Source organism: Heterodontus francisci, chromosome 36, assembly GCF_036365525.1.
Source record: "Heterodontus francisci isolate sHetFra1 chromosome 36, sHetFra1.hap1, whole genome shotgun sequence".
In the NCBI taxonomy this organism is placed as follows: Eukaryota; Metazoa; Chordata; class Chondrichthyes; order Heterodontiformes; family Heterodontidae; genus Heterodontus; species Heterodontus francisci.
The window spans coordinates 27197191-27215898 of record NC_090406.1 but is presented as its reverse complement, the minus strand read 5'-3'; the positions used below and the strand labels follow the sequence as shown (position 1 = coordinate 27215898).

Genomic DNA, 18708 nt, shown 5'->3' with positions numbered 1-18708 from the left:
AGAGTATAAAATATCTGTGACTGCATCATTCATACTGCACAGAGCGAAGACAAAATAAACCAAGAATATAGAAAGCACAGAAGAATAGCCAGTGGTCATGTAATTGACTGCTTCTCTATGTAGAAATTTCTTCTGATTTTGTTGAGTCCATTACTGACTTGGAATCTTATTTCTAAATTTAAGTTGTGGGTCCAATTCCAGTAAGTCTCTGCTGCTCTTGTCCCAGTTACTCACAACTTTGCTATCAGTCTATTAACATGCTTTGTATAAAGGAGATAGGATGACATAGCACACGCAGAACCTTTGGTTAAACTGTTCAAATAGTCTCAATTCCACATAACGAAATGGTACAACAGGAAAAAATTTTTTACACCAGCTTCAAATGGAAAATATCACATTCCAAATAAATTGGTTGTATTTGACAATATTTCAACAGGGATTAGTAAAAATGTTATCCACTGTACTAAAAGGAACTGTACTATACGCTGTACTCACTCGGTGAAGGAGCTGATTCATGGTAACCTGAAAAATCAATGACATGTTTTCAATTAAGTATGCCACATGGAAAAAAAGATAATAGAGTAGTGAAAAAAATCATGCAGTTAGTTTAATTATACTCAAGTTGATCATGTTAACACATTCAGGTTGATAAAACATAACAGAACAAACTATTTCCATGGAATGATAAATACCATTTACGTAGAGGCTGTTACTATCCAGTAAATATGTTCCTAAGGTGGAGATACCCTTTGTGTTGTCTCTGAACTCGTGATACACGGTAACTTTATTAACCTCCTCAGGAAGAGAATCATTTCTGAAAGTGCATACTGCATACACACTGGTGTCATCAATATTGGCCGAGCTGTAGAATAGATGGATGTACAGTTAAGTGAATCAGAAAACATTATTCTGAAATCCAATTTAGCAGACATCATATTTCTTACCTTCCTGCACATTCATTTAAAATACTAAATGTATTACAGCTAATAATGAGTGGCAAGTGTGTATTACAGTGAAACGTTTTGAATGAGTTTATGGGATTAATCATGCTGGTTAAATTTGAGTTTTGAATATTTGATGGGTTTCTGAGAAATTTTATTTGTTAATAGTAAAGCATAAGTGTCCATACCAATGCTGTGTTTGTATTGACGGGGCAACAGCGCATTTTAGCCTATGTTCCCAAAATTCCTCCCAGAAGCAAACCTGTTTAAATGCAAGACATCACAGAGCTGATAAGAAGTTTGTGGTTTACTAGGGACTTGGCAAAGACCAACTCAAGCTGACTGTGCATTCATGCTTTCCATCTCACCAATTGAATTAATCAGGCCTTTTGGAAAAGCGGCTTGAAACCAGGAGAAAGAGCTGACAATATTCTGGCATGGAACAGAACAGGGGGAATTTTAAAAACTGATTTCACTGTCTCAGTATTTACAGTAGTGTTGGTGCATCAGGAGATCATGGTTTCCTGGATGTATCAGAGGAACAGAAAAATGTAAAATGTCCAAGGAAGTCTAACACGATATTAGAAGGACCTCTAGAACTCACGACCCCAAGTGGTAGAACAACCTGCCCTCACTGAGATTTATTGCATGAGATGGCTCTATCAAAGAAGCAACAAGTATATTATGCCTTCTCCAGGACGCAGGACTGCAGCTCAGGAGAAATATCGTACTTCTACTATCAGGAATTATATAATAGTGGAAATGTCATTGATCCTTTTTGCCACACAAAATGGCAGGAGACTCAGCAAAGGACAGCAAATTTGTGGATCACAACTCCATCACACAGGTTATAAATTGACTGGCTGATGAATGTATTAACATCAGTGCCAGTTTACACGCTGAGAATTACATGTCAGGATTTTGCAATTCTTTTCCAGGACAAAGGGTGCAATTAACTCCACCCATGTTGCCATTCAAGCATCTGTACAATGTCCTAACACTTTCAAGAACAGAAAAGCAGTCCGCTGAAGGAACATCTTACTGGTGTCTGACCACGGCATCATTATCTGAACTTCCAGAAAGTACACAGAGAAAAGGTGTACATTGCTGAGAGTGTTTACAAAAGTGACAGAAATTGTAACTCCTACCTGTTGACTGTTTATGTGTCAGACTAATTTCACTTTCAATATTTTTTCATCAGATATCACACAACATTAACAACCACGATATTATTTATGGTTCAGTATCTTATAATTCATTAATTCATATCTTGTTTAAACTTTCTATCTGTGTCACCTCTGTGTTTAAGTTGAAAGATTTTAGGACTGGAGAAAGAACCTTCCTATGAAATGTCCAATTCAGAATCAAGCACAGTTAGATGCAGAAGAATAAAAGCAAAATACTGCGGATACTACGGGTTCCGAAGAAGGGTCACTGACCCGAAACTCTGCTTCTCTTTCCACAGATGCTGCCAGACCTGCTGAGTGATTCCAGCATTTCTTGTAGATGCAGAGGAATCTGCTCTTAACCTGTCTCACTATTGTGGTTCAACCCAACCTCAGAACAGCATCACCCACACATTCTTGAAGAAGAGTTAACGTTTCAGGTCAGTGACCCTTCTTCAGAACTGGCAAATATTAGAAATGTAAAAGGTCTTAAGCAAGTAAAGCGGGGATGGGGCGAGAGATAACAAAGGTGAAGGTGTTGATAGGACAAGGTCACAGAGAACAACTGACCAGAAGGTCATGGAACAAAGGCGAACGGTATGTTAATGTGGGGTGAAAGACAAAGCATTAGTACAGATAGGGTGTGAATGACTGTAAAGCACAGAGCACTCCAAGCACAAACATAAAAAAACACATTAAAAAAACATAACAGTGGGTAAGCACAGTGGAAACAAACTAAACAAACTGAAAAACCTAAAATGAAATAACCAATTAAAAAAGGAAAAAGAGAAAAAGAACAAGTAACTAAGCATAAAAAGGGGGACCCGTCATGCTCTGAAATTATTGAACTCAATGTTCAGTCCGGCAGGCTGTAGTGTGCCTAATCGGTAAATGAGATGCTGTTCCTTGAGCTTGCGTTGATGTTCATTGGAACACTGCAGCAATCCCAACACAGAGATGTAAGCTTGAGAGCAGGGGGGGTGTGTTGAAATGGCCAGCAACTGGAAGCTCGAAGTCATGCTTATGTACTGAGTGGAGGTGTTCCACAAAGCTGACACCCGAGATGCGTTTGGTCTCCCCAGTGTAAAGGAGACCACAAGAAAGAGCTTGCTCAATGTTTTAAATGGAGTCCATTAAAGAAAGCATCGTCTATGTTATTTTACATAGGCTGACAAGAGCATAAAAATTACATATCCTCAAACATCTGGGACAAATATTGCTCACAACGGTCTAAACTTTTATCTTCAATAAATATATTGACTAGATCGAAAGGTTTTCTGGAGTCTGTTTGCAGGAAAATCGGTCCTATTAATCACAAAGTGATTTTAGATCTTACATGCAAATAAATTGACTGTTTGGGGAGCTACAGGAAATTCTTGCTGCTTATGGCAGCAACAATATTAATAGACATCTAACGTTAATGATCTGAGCACTGAAATCAGAATTCTGCAGAACACCTAGAAATTTGAACCATTTTCGCCAAGTTAAGTATTTTAATAAACTTAGAAACATTCTTGAAACAGATACTGATTGGGTTTAATGTCAACATTCCTTACCTGAAAGAGTGAACTCTGCAGCTTGAGAATGTTCTGTTGATATCACTGTTTGTAAACAGATTGTTCAACTGAAGGAAAGAAACAGTCACACTTTTAGAGAAAATGCTATATAATTCATTAAAATATATATTTTATATTTGTCATTAAATTGTCAACTGACCTGATGAGCAATAATATTTGATGCAGATTTGTGCAGCGCAGAACTGGAATCTCGTAGACTTGCTGTCAGGGGCAAGTTAGTTATAATGAAGGTCACATTAAAATCAAAGGGTGTTTGCAGGTTTGGAGTTGTTGCTATTAAGAAAAATTGGACAAACATTAAACTGAGAGTAATAGAAATCTCTGTGAGTGCATCATTTGTATTACAGAGTGAAGGTAAAATAAATCAAGAATACAGAAACCACAGCAGAATATATTATGCTGCTGTTAGAGCTTTTTGGGGTAGGGTGAGATGGAAAGGATCGTTTTCCTTTCCCAAGGAGCACCTATTGCTTTCACATATGTGATTGGGATGGAAACTGGCCTAACCAGTGATCATGTTATTGACTGTTTCTTTGTGTTGAAAGTTCTCCTGATTTTTTTGAGTCAGTTACTGACTTGAGTCTTGTGCTTATGTCTAAATTTGGGTGACAGTATCTGAAATTATACCAATCACCTGCTCCTCACATGAAGGGCCTGTTTCAGTGCTGTATCTCTAATCTAATCTAATCTAATCTAATCTATGTTATCAGTCTGTTAATACACGTGTCACATAAAGGAGGCAGGATAATAGAGCACAGACAAAATCTCTGTTAAGCCTTAAACATTCTCAATTCAAGAATTTACCTGAAAGGTCAAACAGGGAAATAATGGTGTACCTGCTCTAAGTAGGAAACACTGCATCCTTAATGAGGTGGATGTGTTTGACAATATATAGAGTTTAATACAGAATTGGCTTTGTTGTTACCGACTTTAATAAAAGGAAATATTAAGGAAATACTGAAACAGAAACCATACTCACTGGGTGAAGGAGCTGATTCATGATAACCTGAAAAATGAAAAACGTGTATTCTATAAAATGCGTCAGGTTGAAAGTCATTAAATATTGGTTTGGTTTAATTTTTCCCAATGTGATCATACTAACATATTGAATTTGATAAAATGGAATGGAACAGAACAGAATATCGTCTTTAATTTATAAATACCATTCACGTAGAGACTGTTATTGTCCAATAAATATGTTCCCAAGGTGGAGATGCTCTTTGTATTGTCTCTGAATTCATGGTACACAGTAACTTTATTAACCTCCTGAGGAGCAGAATCATTTGTGAAAGTGCAAATGGCGTACACTCTTGTGTCATCAATATTTGCTGGGCTATAAAATAGATGGAGATACAATTAAGTGAGTCAGAAAATATTATTTTGAAATCCTGCTTAGCAGACTTACGTTTTCATTCCTGCGCATTAGTTTAAAATAATAGAGCTGAAAATCCTCGAACTTTTATATTTGATCTTTATGTCAGCTGCCTGTTGTCGTGAATTGGATTGTACCAGTTTACGGGATCAATTGTGCAGAGTAAATTCACGTTTTGAATATTTAATGAGTTTCTGAGAAATTCATTTGTTCAGGGATATTATTTGTTTACAATAATGCATTAAGTGTCTGTACCACTGGTGTCTTTGTATTGACAGCTCATCAGCATATTTTTGCCTATGTTCCCAAAATTCCTTCCAGAAGCAAACCTGTTCAATGCAAGTTAGTACAAAGAGTTGATAAGTGTTTGGAATATTAATGTGCTGTTCAACACCAATTCAAGGTAATTATGCAAAATCATTCATACTTCACATATCATGCATTTTTTATTTATGATGCATGCCCTAAAAGTGGTACTAAACCAGTAGAGAAAGAGTTGGCACAATTCCGGTATGGAACAGATAAGAGATTGCAAAGTGATTTAACTGTTGCCATCAGTGATGCCCAAAACTTGCTGGTCTTCCAGCGCAAAGAGTTGTCCACCATCGAATGTTGCAGACTGGTCCAGGACTACGTGCTGAGGGACGCACTAAAGCTTGGGGCAGCCGCAGCAAAGGCTCAATGGGGAAAGACCACAGTGTAAGGTACCCCCACCAAGCTGAACTGAGGGGCTGGATCCATGGGAAACCCCTCGAACTGTATCGGGAACATTTTGTGTGCTGTAAAATGTAAAATTGTATGTGGCATGACAAATGTGAAATGGAAGGATTGTGAGGCAACTCATGATTGTAATGAAGGAAACTATCTCCCTTGCAATGTTTGTATTTTTTGGTGCTGTTTGAAACTGTTTGGAAATGTATTTTTCACAGATATTTATGAATAAAGTATATTTTGGAAATAAAAAAAAAGTTGCCATCAGTGATGCATCAAAAAATCTTGGTTTCCTGCACATGTTGGAGGCAAAGTCAAAAATGACCAGGGAGGTCTAAGGTCATACTGAAAGATACTATTACAGAGACAGGAGCATATTGATTATGTTACTGGGCTAGTAATACAGAGGCCTGGGCTAATAATCCAGAGACATGAGTTCAAATCCCACCAGGTTAACCAGTTAATCAAATAAACATGGAATTAAAAAGCTATTATCAGTAATGGTGACCATGAAATTGTTGGACTGGTGTAAAAACCCTTCTGGTTTACTAATGTCCTTCAGAATGTCCTTACATGCATCTGTAACAGATAGATTGGTAAGAATTTTCCCACCTGTTGGTTCCCTCACCCCCTGCCACAAGCCCATTCTGGCAACTATGTCTAATTTATATGTCACTCCAAACCACATCAATGCGGTTGATTCTTAACTGCCCTCGGTGAAATTGCCTAGCAAGCCTCTCAGTTGTATCAAACCACTATGAAAAACAGTAATAAGAATAAAACAGGGTGGACCACCTGGCATAAACCTTGGCACCAGACATGAGAAAGCCACAACCAGCTTATCAACCCTGCAAGTGTCCTCCTCACTAACATCTGAGGACTTGTGCCAAAATTGGGAGAATAAACTAGTCAAGTTATATCCTGACATAGTCAAACTTACAGAATTGTACCTATCAGCCAATGCCTGAGAATCCTCCATCACCATTCCTGAGTATATCCTGTCCCACCTGCAGGACAGATCCACCAGAGGTGGTGGCACAGTAGGAAGGAAGTGGCCCTGGGAGTCCTCAGCATTGACTGCGCACCCCATGAAGTCTGTTGCATCAGAACCAACATGAGCAAGGAAACAATTTGCTAATTTCCACCTACAGCTTTTTTCAGTTGGTGAATTAGTATTCCTCCATGTTGAGCATCACTTGGAAGGAGCACTGAGATTAGTAAGGCACAGAATGTACACAGGGTGGGGAATTTCAGCGCCCATCACCAAGAGTGGCTATTTAGATCGCTACTGACTGAGCTGTCTGAGTTCTGCTGGACATAGTTGCCAGAATGGGCTTGTGGCAGGGGGTGAGGGAACCAACAGGTGGGAAAATTCTTACCAATCTATCTGTTACAGATGCATTTGCCATGTCAGTATTGATAGCAGTAACCACTTCACAGTCCTTGTGGAGACAATGTCCCGTCTTCGTACTGAGGTCACCCTCCATCTTGTTGAGCGGCAATACCATCATGCAAAATGGGATAGATTCAGGACAGATCTAGCAGCTCTAAACTGGGAATTCATGAGGTGTTGTGGCCCATCAACAACACTGGTATTGTATTACACCACGATCTGTCACCTAATGACCCAGCAAATCCTTCACTCTACCATTACCATCAAGCCAGGGGAACAATGCTGGCTCAATGAGGAGTGTAGAAGAGCATGCCAGGAGCAGTTCCAGACACACCTAAAAGTGAGGTGCCAACCTGGTGAAGCTACAACACTTAGTTATATGCATGTTAAACAGAGGAAGCAGCATGCGATAGACAGAACGAAGTAATCCCACAACCAACGGATCAGATCAAAGCTCTGTAGTTCTACCACATCCAGTCATGAATTGTGATAAACAATTAATTAATGGGAGGAGGCAACTCCATGAACATCCCCATCCTTAATGATGGCAGAGTCCAGCACTTGAGTGGCAAAGACAAGGGTGAAGTATTAGTAACTACCTTCAGCCAGAAGTGCCAAGTGGATGATCCATCTTGGCCTCCTCCTGAGGTCTCCACCATCACAGGTGCCAGACTTCAGCCAATTCAATTCACTCCACCTAATGCTCAGTTTGAGTTCCACCAGGACTTGTTGGCTCCAGACCTCATTACAACCTTGATTCAAATGTGGACAGAAAAGCTGAATTCCAGAGGTGTGGTGAAAGCGATTGCCCTTGACGTCAAGGCAGCATTTGACAAATGTGGCATCAAGGAGCCCTTGTAAAACTGAAGTCAATGGGTATCCAGGGAAGAAATCTCTATGGGCTGGAGTCATACCTAGCACAAAGGAAGATGGGTCATGGTTGTTGAAGGCCAATCATCTCAGCCCCAGGACATCACAGCAGGAGTTCCTCAGGGAAGTGTACCAGGCCCAACAATGACCTTCCCTCCATCATAAGATAAGAAGTAGGGATGTCCACAGATGATTGCACAGTGTTCAATTCCATTCCCAGCTCCTCAGATACTGAATCTGTCCGTGTCTGCAAGATCTGGACAACATTCAAGCTTGGGCGGTTAAGTGGATTCGCGCCACACAATTGCCAGGCAATGACCATCTCCAACAAGAGAGAATCTAACCATCTCCCCTTAACATTCAAAGTCATTATCATCACTGAATTCCCCAATAGAGCAACTCGTTAAGGCTTCCTTGACAGCACCTCCCAAACCCGCAACCTCTAGCGCCTAGAAGGACAAGGGCAGCAGATGCTAGGAACATTACCACCTGCAAGTCTTACACCATCCTGACTTGGAAATATATTACAGTGTTTTCTTTGTAGCTCAGTCAAAATCCTGTAACTCCCTCCCAAACAGCACTGTGGGAGTAATTTCATCACACAGACTGTGGCGGTTCAAGAAGGCACATGACCACCACCTTCTCAAGGGCAATTAAGGATAGGCAACAAATGCTGGCTTGCAGCAATGCCCACATTCTATAAATGAATAAAGAAATTGCTATAACCCATTATCCCAGGTCTTGCGCAACCTAGATCTCGCTGAGGATCACCATGTGAGGAGGCTATGTTAAGGAAGCCAGAGATCAATTGTGTCTTTTTCAGGAAGCAGACACATAATACAGGAGTAACATCAGTCCTTCAACATAGAATCTGCAGCAGGTATATATCAATCTTTACATTACACACAGGACTCCTCCCATTCTAATTACAACCTCCAACCCTACTCCCAAATCCCTCTTTTCTCTTCTTCCTCATGTTAAGCCTCAAACCTCCCTTTAAATACATCAATACTATTCATAAGTTCCAAATTCTCAGTACCATCTGGGTAAGATAATTCTCCTAAACGCTTTGCTTGCGTGGTTAGTGGTTGTCTTATATTTATGGCCCATTGCTTTGGACTCACCTACAAGTGGAAATAGTCTCTCCACATCTATCTTATCAAAACCTTTCATAATTTTAAAGACATCTATTAGATCCCACTTTTCCAAATAAATGAGTTCCAGCCTGCTCTTTCCTTTCTGATAGTTGCAGGCTCTAATTTGAGTTAATATGTGGGTAAATGTTTTCTGCACTTTCTCCAGTACTTCATTATACTTTTTAAAATCAAAATGAGAAGAGCATTATTCCAAGTATGATCTAAACAACGTTCTACATCAATTTAACATTACCTGCCTGCTTCTGTATTCCATTTCTCTAGAAATTAACCCAAGTAATTTGTTTGTTTTATGTCCTTTTACAATGATTTATATATCTGTATTTTTATCCTTTTGCTCCTCTATCCCATTTAGTTTCTCAACTTCCAAGGAATATGTAACTTCCTTATTCCTCTTACCAATATAAATCACCTCATACTTGGGTATATAGAATTTAATTTGACATTTACCTAATCACTCTGTATTAGCGCGCCGCATTCCATGGCAGCCTTCCAACATGGAAATACTGCCACACAGCCCTCGCGATATTATGTGTGGAAGCTGATTTAAATACAGGGGGCAGAGCAGCGGTCCCCGATGACATAGAGGGGGCGGCCATCGTGACCCCGGCAACGGTCTCCGGCGCCATCAGGCAGGCACCGTTTATAAAGGGCTTCAAGCCCTTCAGTAATATTTCAATATTTAAAGGTCCTGGTCTCCAGGAAATAACAATAAAATTTTATTTTCACTCTAAATTCCGTCTCCCACCCTCCCAATGGGTAATTTCTATACAAATTGCCCTCTCCCCCCAAAATAAACCTGTTTTGATCTCCGGAACTTTCGCCCCCGAATTCTGTCCCCTTTGACCCTCAACCCCGTCCCACCATACCCCCAGCCAATAAAAATTGGTTTCCCCGCTCCCCCACCCCTCCTGTCCTGAAATTAGTATTCCTCCCCCCTCCTCATCAGGTTCTCGCCTTGGAACTCCATATGAAGTTCCGATGGCGTGAAAGGTGTGATTGGCGGCCGTAAAATTGGTGTGAGACAGCCTCTCCATTTAGATGAGCCCCCGTGCGAAATATCGCGGGTCTCTGCAGCGGCACCTCCATGCCAGAAGGCTGCTGACTTCACAGCACAGCACGTGGAGCTCGGTGCGCTGATAAATTTCAGCCCAGAGACTTCTTAGCAAAATTGGCTGTATGGATACAACATTAGCTCAGGGGCTGAAAGCAGAGAGTAGTGGCGAATGGTTGTTTTTCAGACTAGAGGGAAGTATGCATTGGTGTCCCCATGGATTGCTGTTCAGACACTTTTTATTTTATTTTTGTTTAGAGATACAGCACTGAAACAGGCCCTTCAGCCCACCGAGTCTATGCTGACCATCAACCACCCATTTATACTAATCCTACATTAATCCCATATTCCCTCACCTATACTAGGGACAATTTATAATGGCCAATTTACCTATCAACCTGCAAGTCTTTGGCTGTGGGAGGAAACCAGAGCACCCGGCGAAAACCCACACAGTCACAGGGAGAACTTGCAAACTCCGCACAAGCAGTACCCAGAATCGAACCTGGGTTGCTGGAGCTGTGAGGCTGCGGTGCTAACCACTGCACCACTGTGCCGCCCTCTTGATAGATATTAGTGACCTGGTCTTGGTTGTACAGGGAATAATTTCAAAGTTTGCAGTTACACAAAACTCAAAAATGTAGTATTCAGTGAGGAAGATAGTAACAGATTTCAGGAGGACATAGGCAGAATGCTGAAATGGACAAACAAGTCGGAGGTAAAATATAACCCACAGAAGTATGAATTGTTTCATTTTGGTCGGAAGAATGAGGAGAGGCAATAAAACTAAATTGCACAATTTTGAATCGGGTGCAGGAACAGAGAAACTTGAGGATATGCATACCCAGTTCTTTGCAGTTGGCAGGACTAGTTGAAAAGGCTGTTAAAAAAGCATGTGGGATCTGTATCTTTATAAATAGAGGCATACTGTTCAGAAGCAAGGAAGTTATGCTAAACTTTTGTACAGACTGGTTAGGCCCCAGCTGGAATATTATATTCAGTTCTGGGGACCACACTTTAGGAAGGATATCAAAGCCTTGGAGAGGGTGCAGAGGAGATTTACTAGAATGGTAGCCCGGAAGAAAGACTTTGAGCAGAGAAGGTTGAGGAGAAATTTGATAGAGGTGTTCAACATCATGAACAGTTTTGACAGAGTAAATAAAGAGAAACTGTATCCAAGGGCAAAAGCACCACTAACCAGACGACACAAATTTAAGGTAATTGGCAAAATAACCAGAGGTGACATGAAGAAAAAATGTTTTAAGCAGTAAGTTGTTATGATCTGGAATGCAGTGCCTGAAAGAGTGGTGGAATCAGATTCAATAATAACTTTCAAATTGGATTTAGATAAATCCAGAAGTGGAAAAATTTGCAAGGCTGTGGGGAAGTGAATCTAATTGGAGAGCTGTTTCAAATGACTGGCACAGGCACAGACCTTCTCTGTGTTGACTCATTCTATGGATCTGTGCTATTGTACAATTTAAGATCATTTTGGTATTCATAGTTTCAGAGTCAAACCGTTTATTAATTAATAGCTTTACTTATGTTACATCAGTGCTCAAGTTGAAGTATTTTAGTACTGGGGAATGGAACACCTTCCATTCAAACACCCAATTCAGGTTCAAGCACTGTTAGATGCAGAGGAAATTTCCCTTTTCTCTGCCGCACCCATGTACGCTAAACTGAAGCTCAGAAGAGCATCATCCAAATGTACCACTAAACACATACAAGGACCAGCTTGGTCAGTGCTTTAAAATAAGTCTATTAAAGAAATTGCACTCTGACATCTTTTAGTCTGACATGGAGCAGAAAAATGACAAGTTCTCAAAAATATTGCAAATGTTGCTCAAAACAATATTAACATTTATTTTCAGTAAATACATTAATTGAATCAGTTGCCTATTCAGAGATTTTCTTGGGTCTGTGAAATGAATTTAGCCCAAACAAGTGAGCTTACAGCCGCAGAAATGTTAATAGACATCTAACAAAGAAGAAGCTTCAATTTCAGTGATACTAATGATTTCAGCACAGAACCAGCAATCAGAATTCTGCACAACAATTGGAAATCATAACTATATTTTCAACTTTAAGTATTTATACTAAACTTTTAAACAATCTTCAAACATATACTCATTAGGATTAATATTAAAATTCCTTACCTGAAAGAGCGAACACTGCAGCTTGAAAATGTTCTGTTGATATTGCTGTTAGTAAACAGTTTGTTCAACTGAAGGGAAAGGAACAGTTATAATTTTAGATATAAAAATAAAATAATTGATTCAAGTATACATTTGTAATAATTATTAAATTGTCAACTGACCTGATATGTGATAATATTTGATGCTGATTCGTGCAGTGCAGAACTGGAATCTTGTAGACTTGCTGTCAGGGGCAAGTTAGTTATAATGAAGGTCACATTGAAATCATAGGGCTCTGCTTGCAGGTTGGGAGTTGTGGTCACAATTGATGATATTGCTATCAAGAAACATTAGTAAAGCATTAAACTGAGAATAAAACATCTCCGTGACTGCATCATCTGTATTACACAGAGAAAAGAAAAGATAAATCAAGAATATAGAAACCACTACAGAATATTTCAAGCTAGTGATCTCTCAGTCAAATAAATCATCCAATAAATTTTTACCACACTTATGAAATAATGCTCAACTTTCACAACGAGTGATCATTCAATATATTGCATCTTGGTAGAGACAGACATCTTTGATTTTGTTGAGTCGCTCACTGACTTGTTCTTATTTTTATGCCTGGCCCAGAGCTCATTGGTGTAGAGTCTTAGATTTGTGTTGCAGCTTTAAATGCAAGTACTCTTTGCAGTTCCTGTTCTAGTTACAGCATTAGTATTAGTCTATTTACAATCCACACATGAAGGAGAAAGGACACAAAGGCACAGACAGAACCGATAGTTGAGACAGCAAGAGATTTTCAAGTTCAGAATTTAAATAAAAGGTCAAGTAGGAAATGCAAAACATTGCATTGCCAATATGGTAGGGAAATATGACAATATATCAATACAGTTTAATAAAGAATCAACATTCATTTAACACTGGCTATTAAGGGAACTAAGAAAAAGAAACAATACTTACTAGGCAAAGGGATTGATTCATGATAACCTGAAAAATCAATTACAAATGTTTTGTATGAAATGTGCCAAGTACAACGTCATTACTAAAGAAAAAATTAAATTCATGGAATGTTTGAAATTAACTGAACTCAATCTGAATAATATATTCAAGCATATAGAATGAAACTTAATGGTACAGAATACTTCCATTTAATGATAAATACCATTTACATATAGACTGTTATTGTCCAGTGAATATGTTCCTAAGGTGGAGATGTTCTTCGTGATGTCTCTGAACTCATGGTACACCAGAACTTTATCAACCTCCTGAGCAGTAGAATCATTTCTGAATATGCAGACTGCATACACACTGGTGCTACCACCATTTGCTGGACTGTTGCAAAAAAAAAATGCAATAATATGGTCAACAAAATGACAGAAGTTGTCCAGTAAAGATCATTGGTCGTTACATTTAGCATTGCTATCTTCAATACTGTATGTAATTCATTAATGTTGCAATCAACCTCTGTACCAGGAATTAAAATAATTTCCAATCAGAACTGTTCTCAAAATAATTTTTTGAAACACAGATGCATGTCCTCCATCACTGAGTACCAGAGTAAACAAAATGTCAATAACGATGCAAAAAAAATCACTCACCTGAAGGAAACAGTTTTGCAACTTGAAAATGTTGCATTAATTTTGCTTCTGTTGTACATGTCAGTTAGCTGCAAAAAATCACAATCGTAGTATTAAAGGAAATGCTCTCAATGATAGTAAAGTGGTAGTGTTCATCATTTTCTTCAGTCAAGAGCACACCACAAACTTATCTGAAAAATAATAGTTATTGGTATAAGACTCTAATCTATTTGATACCTGGTGAGAAATTATATTTGCTGCAGATTTATGCAGCAAGGAACTGGAATCCTGTAGACTTTGTGTAAACTCTAAGTTGGTGATAACAAAGGTCACATTGAATTCAATGGACTTCTTTTCCGGGATTGGAGTTTGTGTTGTTGTCACTGCTGGTGAGATTGCTAGCAGGAGACATAAGGAGAACAATAGTCTGAGAATAGGATAAACAACATTTCCATTTGAAAATCATTTGTACTACAGCCAAAATACGCACAGGTCTGGAAAAAAAATCTTAACAACCCCAATGTTCCAGCCAAGCAGCAGATGTTCTTGAAATGTTGACAGATATGCTTGCTCTTTGGAGAGCCCAGAGTTTACTACTGCATGATGTGAATGGGTAGTAAGTCTACAGTCAACAGAGGTTTTTGAATGGATTGTATCTCTAGTAATGGACTAAGTCTTATCGTGGGACGGCTTACTTTGATGTTGCAAGCAGTATCTGCTGCTCCTTTTGTAGTTCATGATAGCTCGAATATCAGGCATTAATATTCGTCACTTCAATGACATTGGATGCAAGGCTACACACAGAACCTTAGTTTGTGCCTTCAAAGAATTCTCAATTTCAGAATTTAATTGAGTGAGTAAACAGACAAAGAATGATGCACAAGGACTACATGGGAAACAATGCATCCCCAATAAGGTAGATTGAGTCGACAATATATCAAGTCATTCGTAAAAATGTTGCTCTCTTTTTACCACAGGGATAAAAAGAAATGTTAAGGGAAATAACAAAAAAGGAAGCCATACTTACTGGGTAAAGGAGTTGATTCGTGATAACCTAAAAATATCAATTACATGTATCGTGAGTGAAATGTGCCACATGGAAAGTTATCATTAGAGAGTGGAATAAAATTTATGCGTTGTTTGAAATTAACTGAATTCAATGCGAATAACATATTTAAGCAGGCAGAATGAAATTCAAATGGAGAAAATATCTCCTTTAAATGATAAATACCATTTACGTAGAGGCTGTTATTGTCCAGTGAATATGTTCCTAAGGTGGAGATGCTCTTTGTGTTGTCTCTGAACTCGTGGTACACAGTAACTTTATCAACCTCCTGAGCAGTCGAATCATTTCTGAATGTGCAGATTGCATACACACTGGTGTTGCGATCATTTGCCAGGCTGTTAGGACAAAATGCATTAGAGATTTTAACTGAGAAGCAAAGTTGTCCTGAAAATATTATTGGTCACTGTAATTGGTATTGATATCTTCACCAATACTGCATATACTTCAATAAAGTTGCAAACATGCTCTTATCAGTAATTAAAATAATTCCCAATTAACACTGTTCTCAAAAGTCATATTTGAGTGCATGCCCTCCATCACTGAGTACCAGACTAAGCAAAATGTCAATGAGCTGGAAGGGGAAAAATGAAAGGAAACAGTCCTGTGGCTAAACTTCAAATGCTAATTGGGTGAACTAATGATGATGATTGAAATGCATCAATGTATAACAAATCTGTCACTGAATATTTCTTTGTGAGTGTAACGTTGTACAACTACTAGCCATTTTAAACTTGTTCATAATTTCAGACATAAGTACGATCTAACCCTGCGCAATACAGCTGATTTCAATTAACCTTCACATAAATTATCAATACATACACAAAAGAAATCACTCACCTGAAGGAAACAGTTTTGCAACTTGAAAATGTTGCATTAATTTTGCTCCTATTGAACAGGTCAGTGAGCTGCAACAAATTCACATTTGCAGTGTTAGAGGGAAACATTCACAATGATAGTAAAAATATTTCTGCTAATTGTTTCCTTCAGTCAATATCACACACTAAACCTATCTGAAAAGTAATAGTTACTGGTATAATACTGTAGTCTCTTTGTTACCTGGTGAGAAATTATATTTGCTGCAGATTTATACAGCAAGGAGCTGGAATCCTGTAGACGTTGTGTAAACTGTAAGTTAGTGATAACAAAGGTCACATTGAATTCAATGGATTTCTCTTCCTGGCTTGGAGTTTGTGTTGTTGTCACTGCTGGTGAGATTGCTAACAGGAGACATAAGGAGAACATTAGTCTAAGAACATACGAATATTTCCCTATGATAATCATTTGTATTACAGCAAAAATACACAAATGTCCAGGAGAAAATCCAAACAACAATGTTCCAGACAAGCAGGAGAAGTTCTTGAAATGTTGACTGATATGCTTGTTCATTGGAGAGCCCAGAACTTTCTACTGCATGATGTGAGTGAGTAATAAGCCTGCGGTCATCAGAGATCACGGAATGAATTGTTTGTCTAGTGGTGGACTGAGTCTTATCATGGGCTCTTAGATTAGTGTTGCAGGTCTATTTGCAAGAATTATTCGCTTCTCCTTTTGTCGTTCATGATAGCTTTAATATCAGGCATTAATATTCCTCACTTCAATGACATTGGATGCAAGGCTACACACAGAACCTTAGTTTGTGCCTTCAAAGAATTCTCAATTTCAGAATTTAACTAAGTCAGTAAACAGACAAAGAATAATGTACAAGGACTATATGGAAAACAAAGCATCCCTGATAAGGTAGATTGAGTTGACAATATGTCAAGTCATTCGTAAAAATTTCGCTCTCTTTTTAACTCACGAATTTAAAGAAACATTAAAGGAAATAAAAAATGAAATCCACACTTACTGGGTAAAGGAATTGATTCGTGATAACCTAAAAAAATAATCAATGACATAGATTGTGAGTGAAATGTGCCACATTGAAAGTTATCATTAAAGAGTGGAATAAAATTTATGCATTCTTTGAAATGAATTCAATGCGAATAACATTTTTAAACAGGTAAAATTAAATTCAAATGGAGAAAATATCTCCTTTAAATGATAAATACCATTTACGTAGAGGCTGTTATTGTCCAGTGAATATGTTCCTAAGGTGGAGATGCTCTTTGTGTTGTCTCTGAACTCGTGGTACACAGTAACTTTATCAACCTCCTGAGCAGTCGAATCATTTCTGAATGTGCAGATTGCATACACACTGGTGTTGCGATCATTTGCCAGGCTGTTCGGACAAAATGCATTAGAGATTTTAACTGAGAAGCAAAGTTGTCCTGAAAATATTATTGGTCACTGTAATTGGTATTGATATCTTCACCAATACGGCATATACTTCAATAAAGTTGCAAACATGCTCTTATCAGTAATTAAAATAATTCCCAATTAACACTGTTCTCAAAAGTCATATTTGAGTGCATGCCCTCCATCACTGAGTACCAGACTAAGCAAAATGTCAAAGAGCTGGAAGGGGAAAAATTAAAGGAAACAGTCCTATGGCTAAACTTCAAATGCTAATTGGGTGAACAAATGATGATGATTGAAATGCATCAATGTAAAACAAATCTGTCACTGAATATTTCTTTGTGAGTGTAACGTTGTACAACTAATAGCCATTTTAAACTTGTTCATAATTTCAGACATAAGTACGATCTAACCCTGCGCAATACAGCTGATTTCAATTAATCTTCACAAAAATTATCAATACATACACAAACAAAAATCACTCACCTGAAGGAAACAGTTTTGCAACTTGAAAATGTTGCATTAATTTTGCTCCTGTTGAACAGGTCAGTGAGCTGCAACAAATTCACATTTGCAGTGTTAGAGGGAAACATTCACAATGATAGTAAAAATATTTCTGCTAATTGTTTCCTTCAGTCAATATCACACCCTAAACCTATCTGAAAAGTAATAGTTACTGGTATAATACTGTAGTCTCTTTGTTACCTGGTGAGAAATTATATTTGCTGCAGATTTATACAGCAAGGAGCTGGAATCCTGTAGACGTTGTGTAAACTGTAAGTTAGTGATAACAAAGGTCACATTGAATTCAATGGATTTCTCTTCCTGGCTTGGAGTTTGTGTTGTTGTCACTGCTGGTGAGATTGCTAACAGGAGACATAAGGAGAACATTAGTCTAAGAACATACGAATATTTCCCTATGATAATCATTTGTATTACAGCAAAAATACACAAATGTCCAGGAGAAAATCCAAACAACAATGTTCCAGACAAGCAGGAGAAGTTCTTGAAATGTTGACTGATATGCTTGTTCATTGGAGAGCCCAGAACTTTCTACTGCATGATGTGAGTGAGTAATAAGCCTGCGGTCATCAGAGATCACGGAATGAATTGTTTGTCTAGTGGTGGACTGAGTCTTATCATGGGCTCTTAGATTAGTGTTGCAGGTCTATTTGCAAGAATTATTCGCTTCTCCTTTTGTCGTTCATGATAGCTTTAATATCAGGCATTAATATTCCTCACTTCAATGACATTGGATGCAAGGCTACACACAGAACCTTAGTTTGTGCCTTCAAAGAATTCTCAATTTCAGAATTTAACTAAGTCAGTAAACAGACAAAGAATAATGTACAAGGACTATATGGAAAACAAAGCATCCCTGATAAGGTAGATTGAGTTGACAATATGTCAAGTCATTCGTAAAAATTTCGCTCTCTTTTTAACTCACGAAT

The 18708-nt window shown here is 38.4% G+C and overlaps 1 protein-coding gene and 1 long non-coding RNA gene across 2 annotated transcripts in view; both read right to left on the bottom strand.

The window, feature by feature from the left end:
- Positions 1–16408, bottom strand: part of LOC137351446 (mucin-16-like) — a 36696-nt gene extending 20288 nt beyond the window's left edge. The window contains exons 1-17 of the mRNA XM_068015892.1: positions 16324–16408; positions 16079–16239; positions 15860–15927; positions 15188–15357; positions 14984–15010; positions 14194–14354; positions 13978–14045; positions 13542–13711; positions 13340–13366; positions 12556–12710; positions 12395–12462; positions 4848–5017; positions 4664–4690; positions 3824–3957; positions 3664–3731; positions 693–862; positions 496–522 (exon numbers count right to left, since the gene is read on the bottom strand). Coding sequence (XP_067871993.1) covers positions 496–522; positions 693–862; positions 3664–3731; positions 3824–3957; positions 4664–4690; positions 4848–5017; positions 12395–12462; positions 12556–12710; positions 13340–13366; positions 13542–13711; positions 13978–14045; positions 14194–14354; positions 14984–15010; positions 15188–15357; positions 15860–15927; positions 16079–16239; positions 16324–16408 — 1756 coding nt within the window. The remainder of the gene's footprint in view (positions 1–495; positions 523–692; positions 863–3663; positions 3732–3823; positions 3958–4663; positions 4691–4847; positions 5018–12394; positions 12463–12555; positions 12711–13339; positions 13367–13541; positions 13712–13977; positions 14046–14193; positions 14355–14983; positions 15011–15187; positions 15358–15859; positions 15928–16078; positions 16240–16323) is intronic.
- Positions 16409–17088: 680 nt separating this feature from the next.
- LOC137351383 (uncharacterized) lies at positions 17089–18016 on the bottom strand. Its single transcript, XR_010969502.1, has 3 exons — positions 17963–18016; positions 17744–17811; positions 17089–17240 (listed from the first exon to the last, which is right to left on the bottom strand). It is a non-coding gene; the product is annotated as an uncharacterized lncRNA (long non-coding RNA).
- Between the last annotated feature and the right edge of the window lie 692 nt (positions 18017–18708).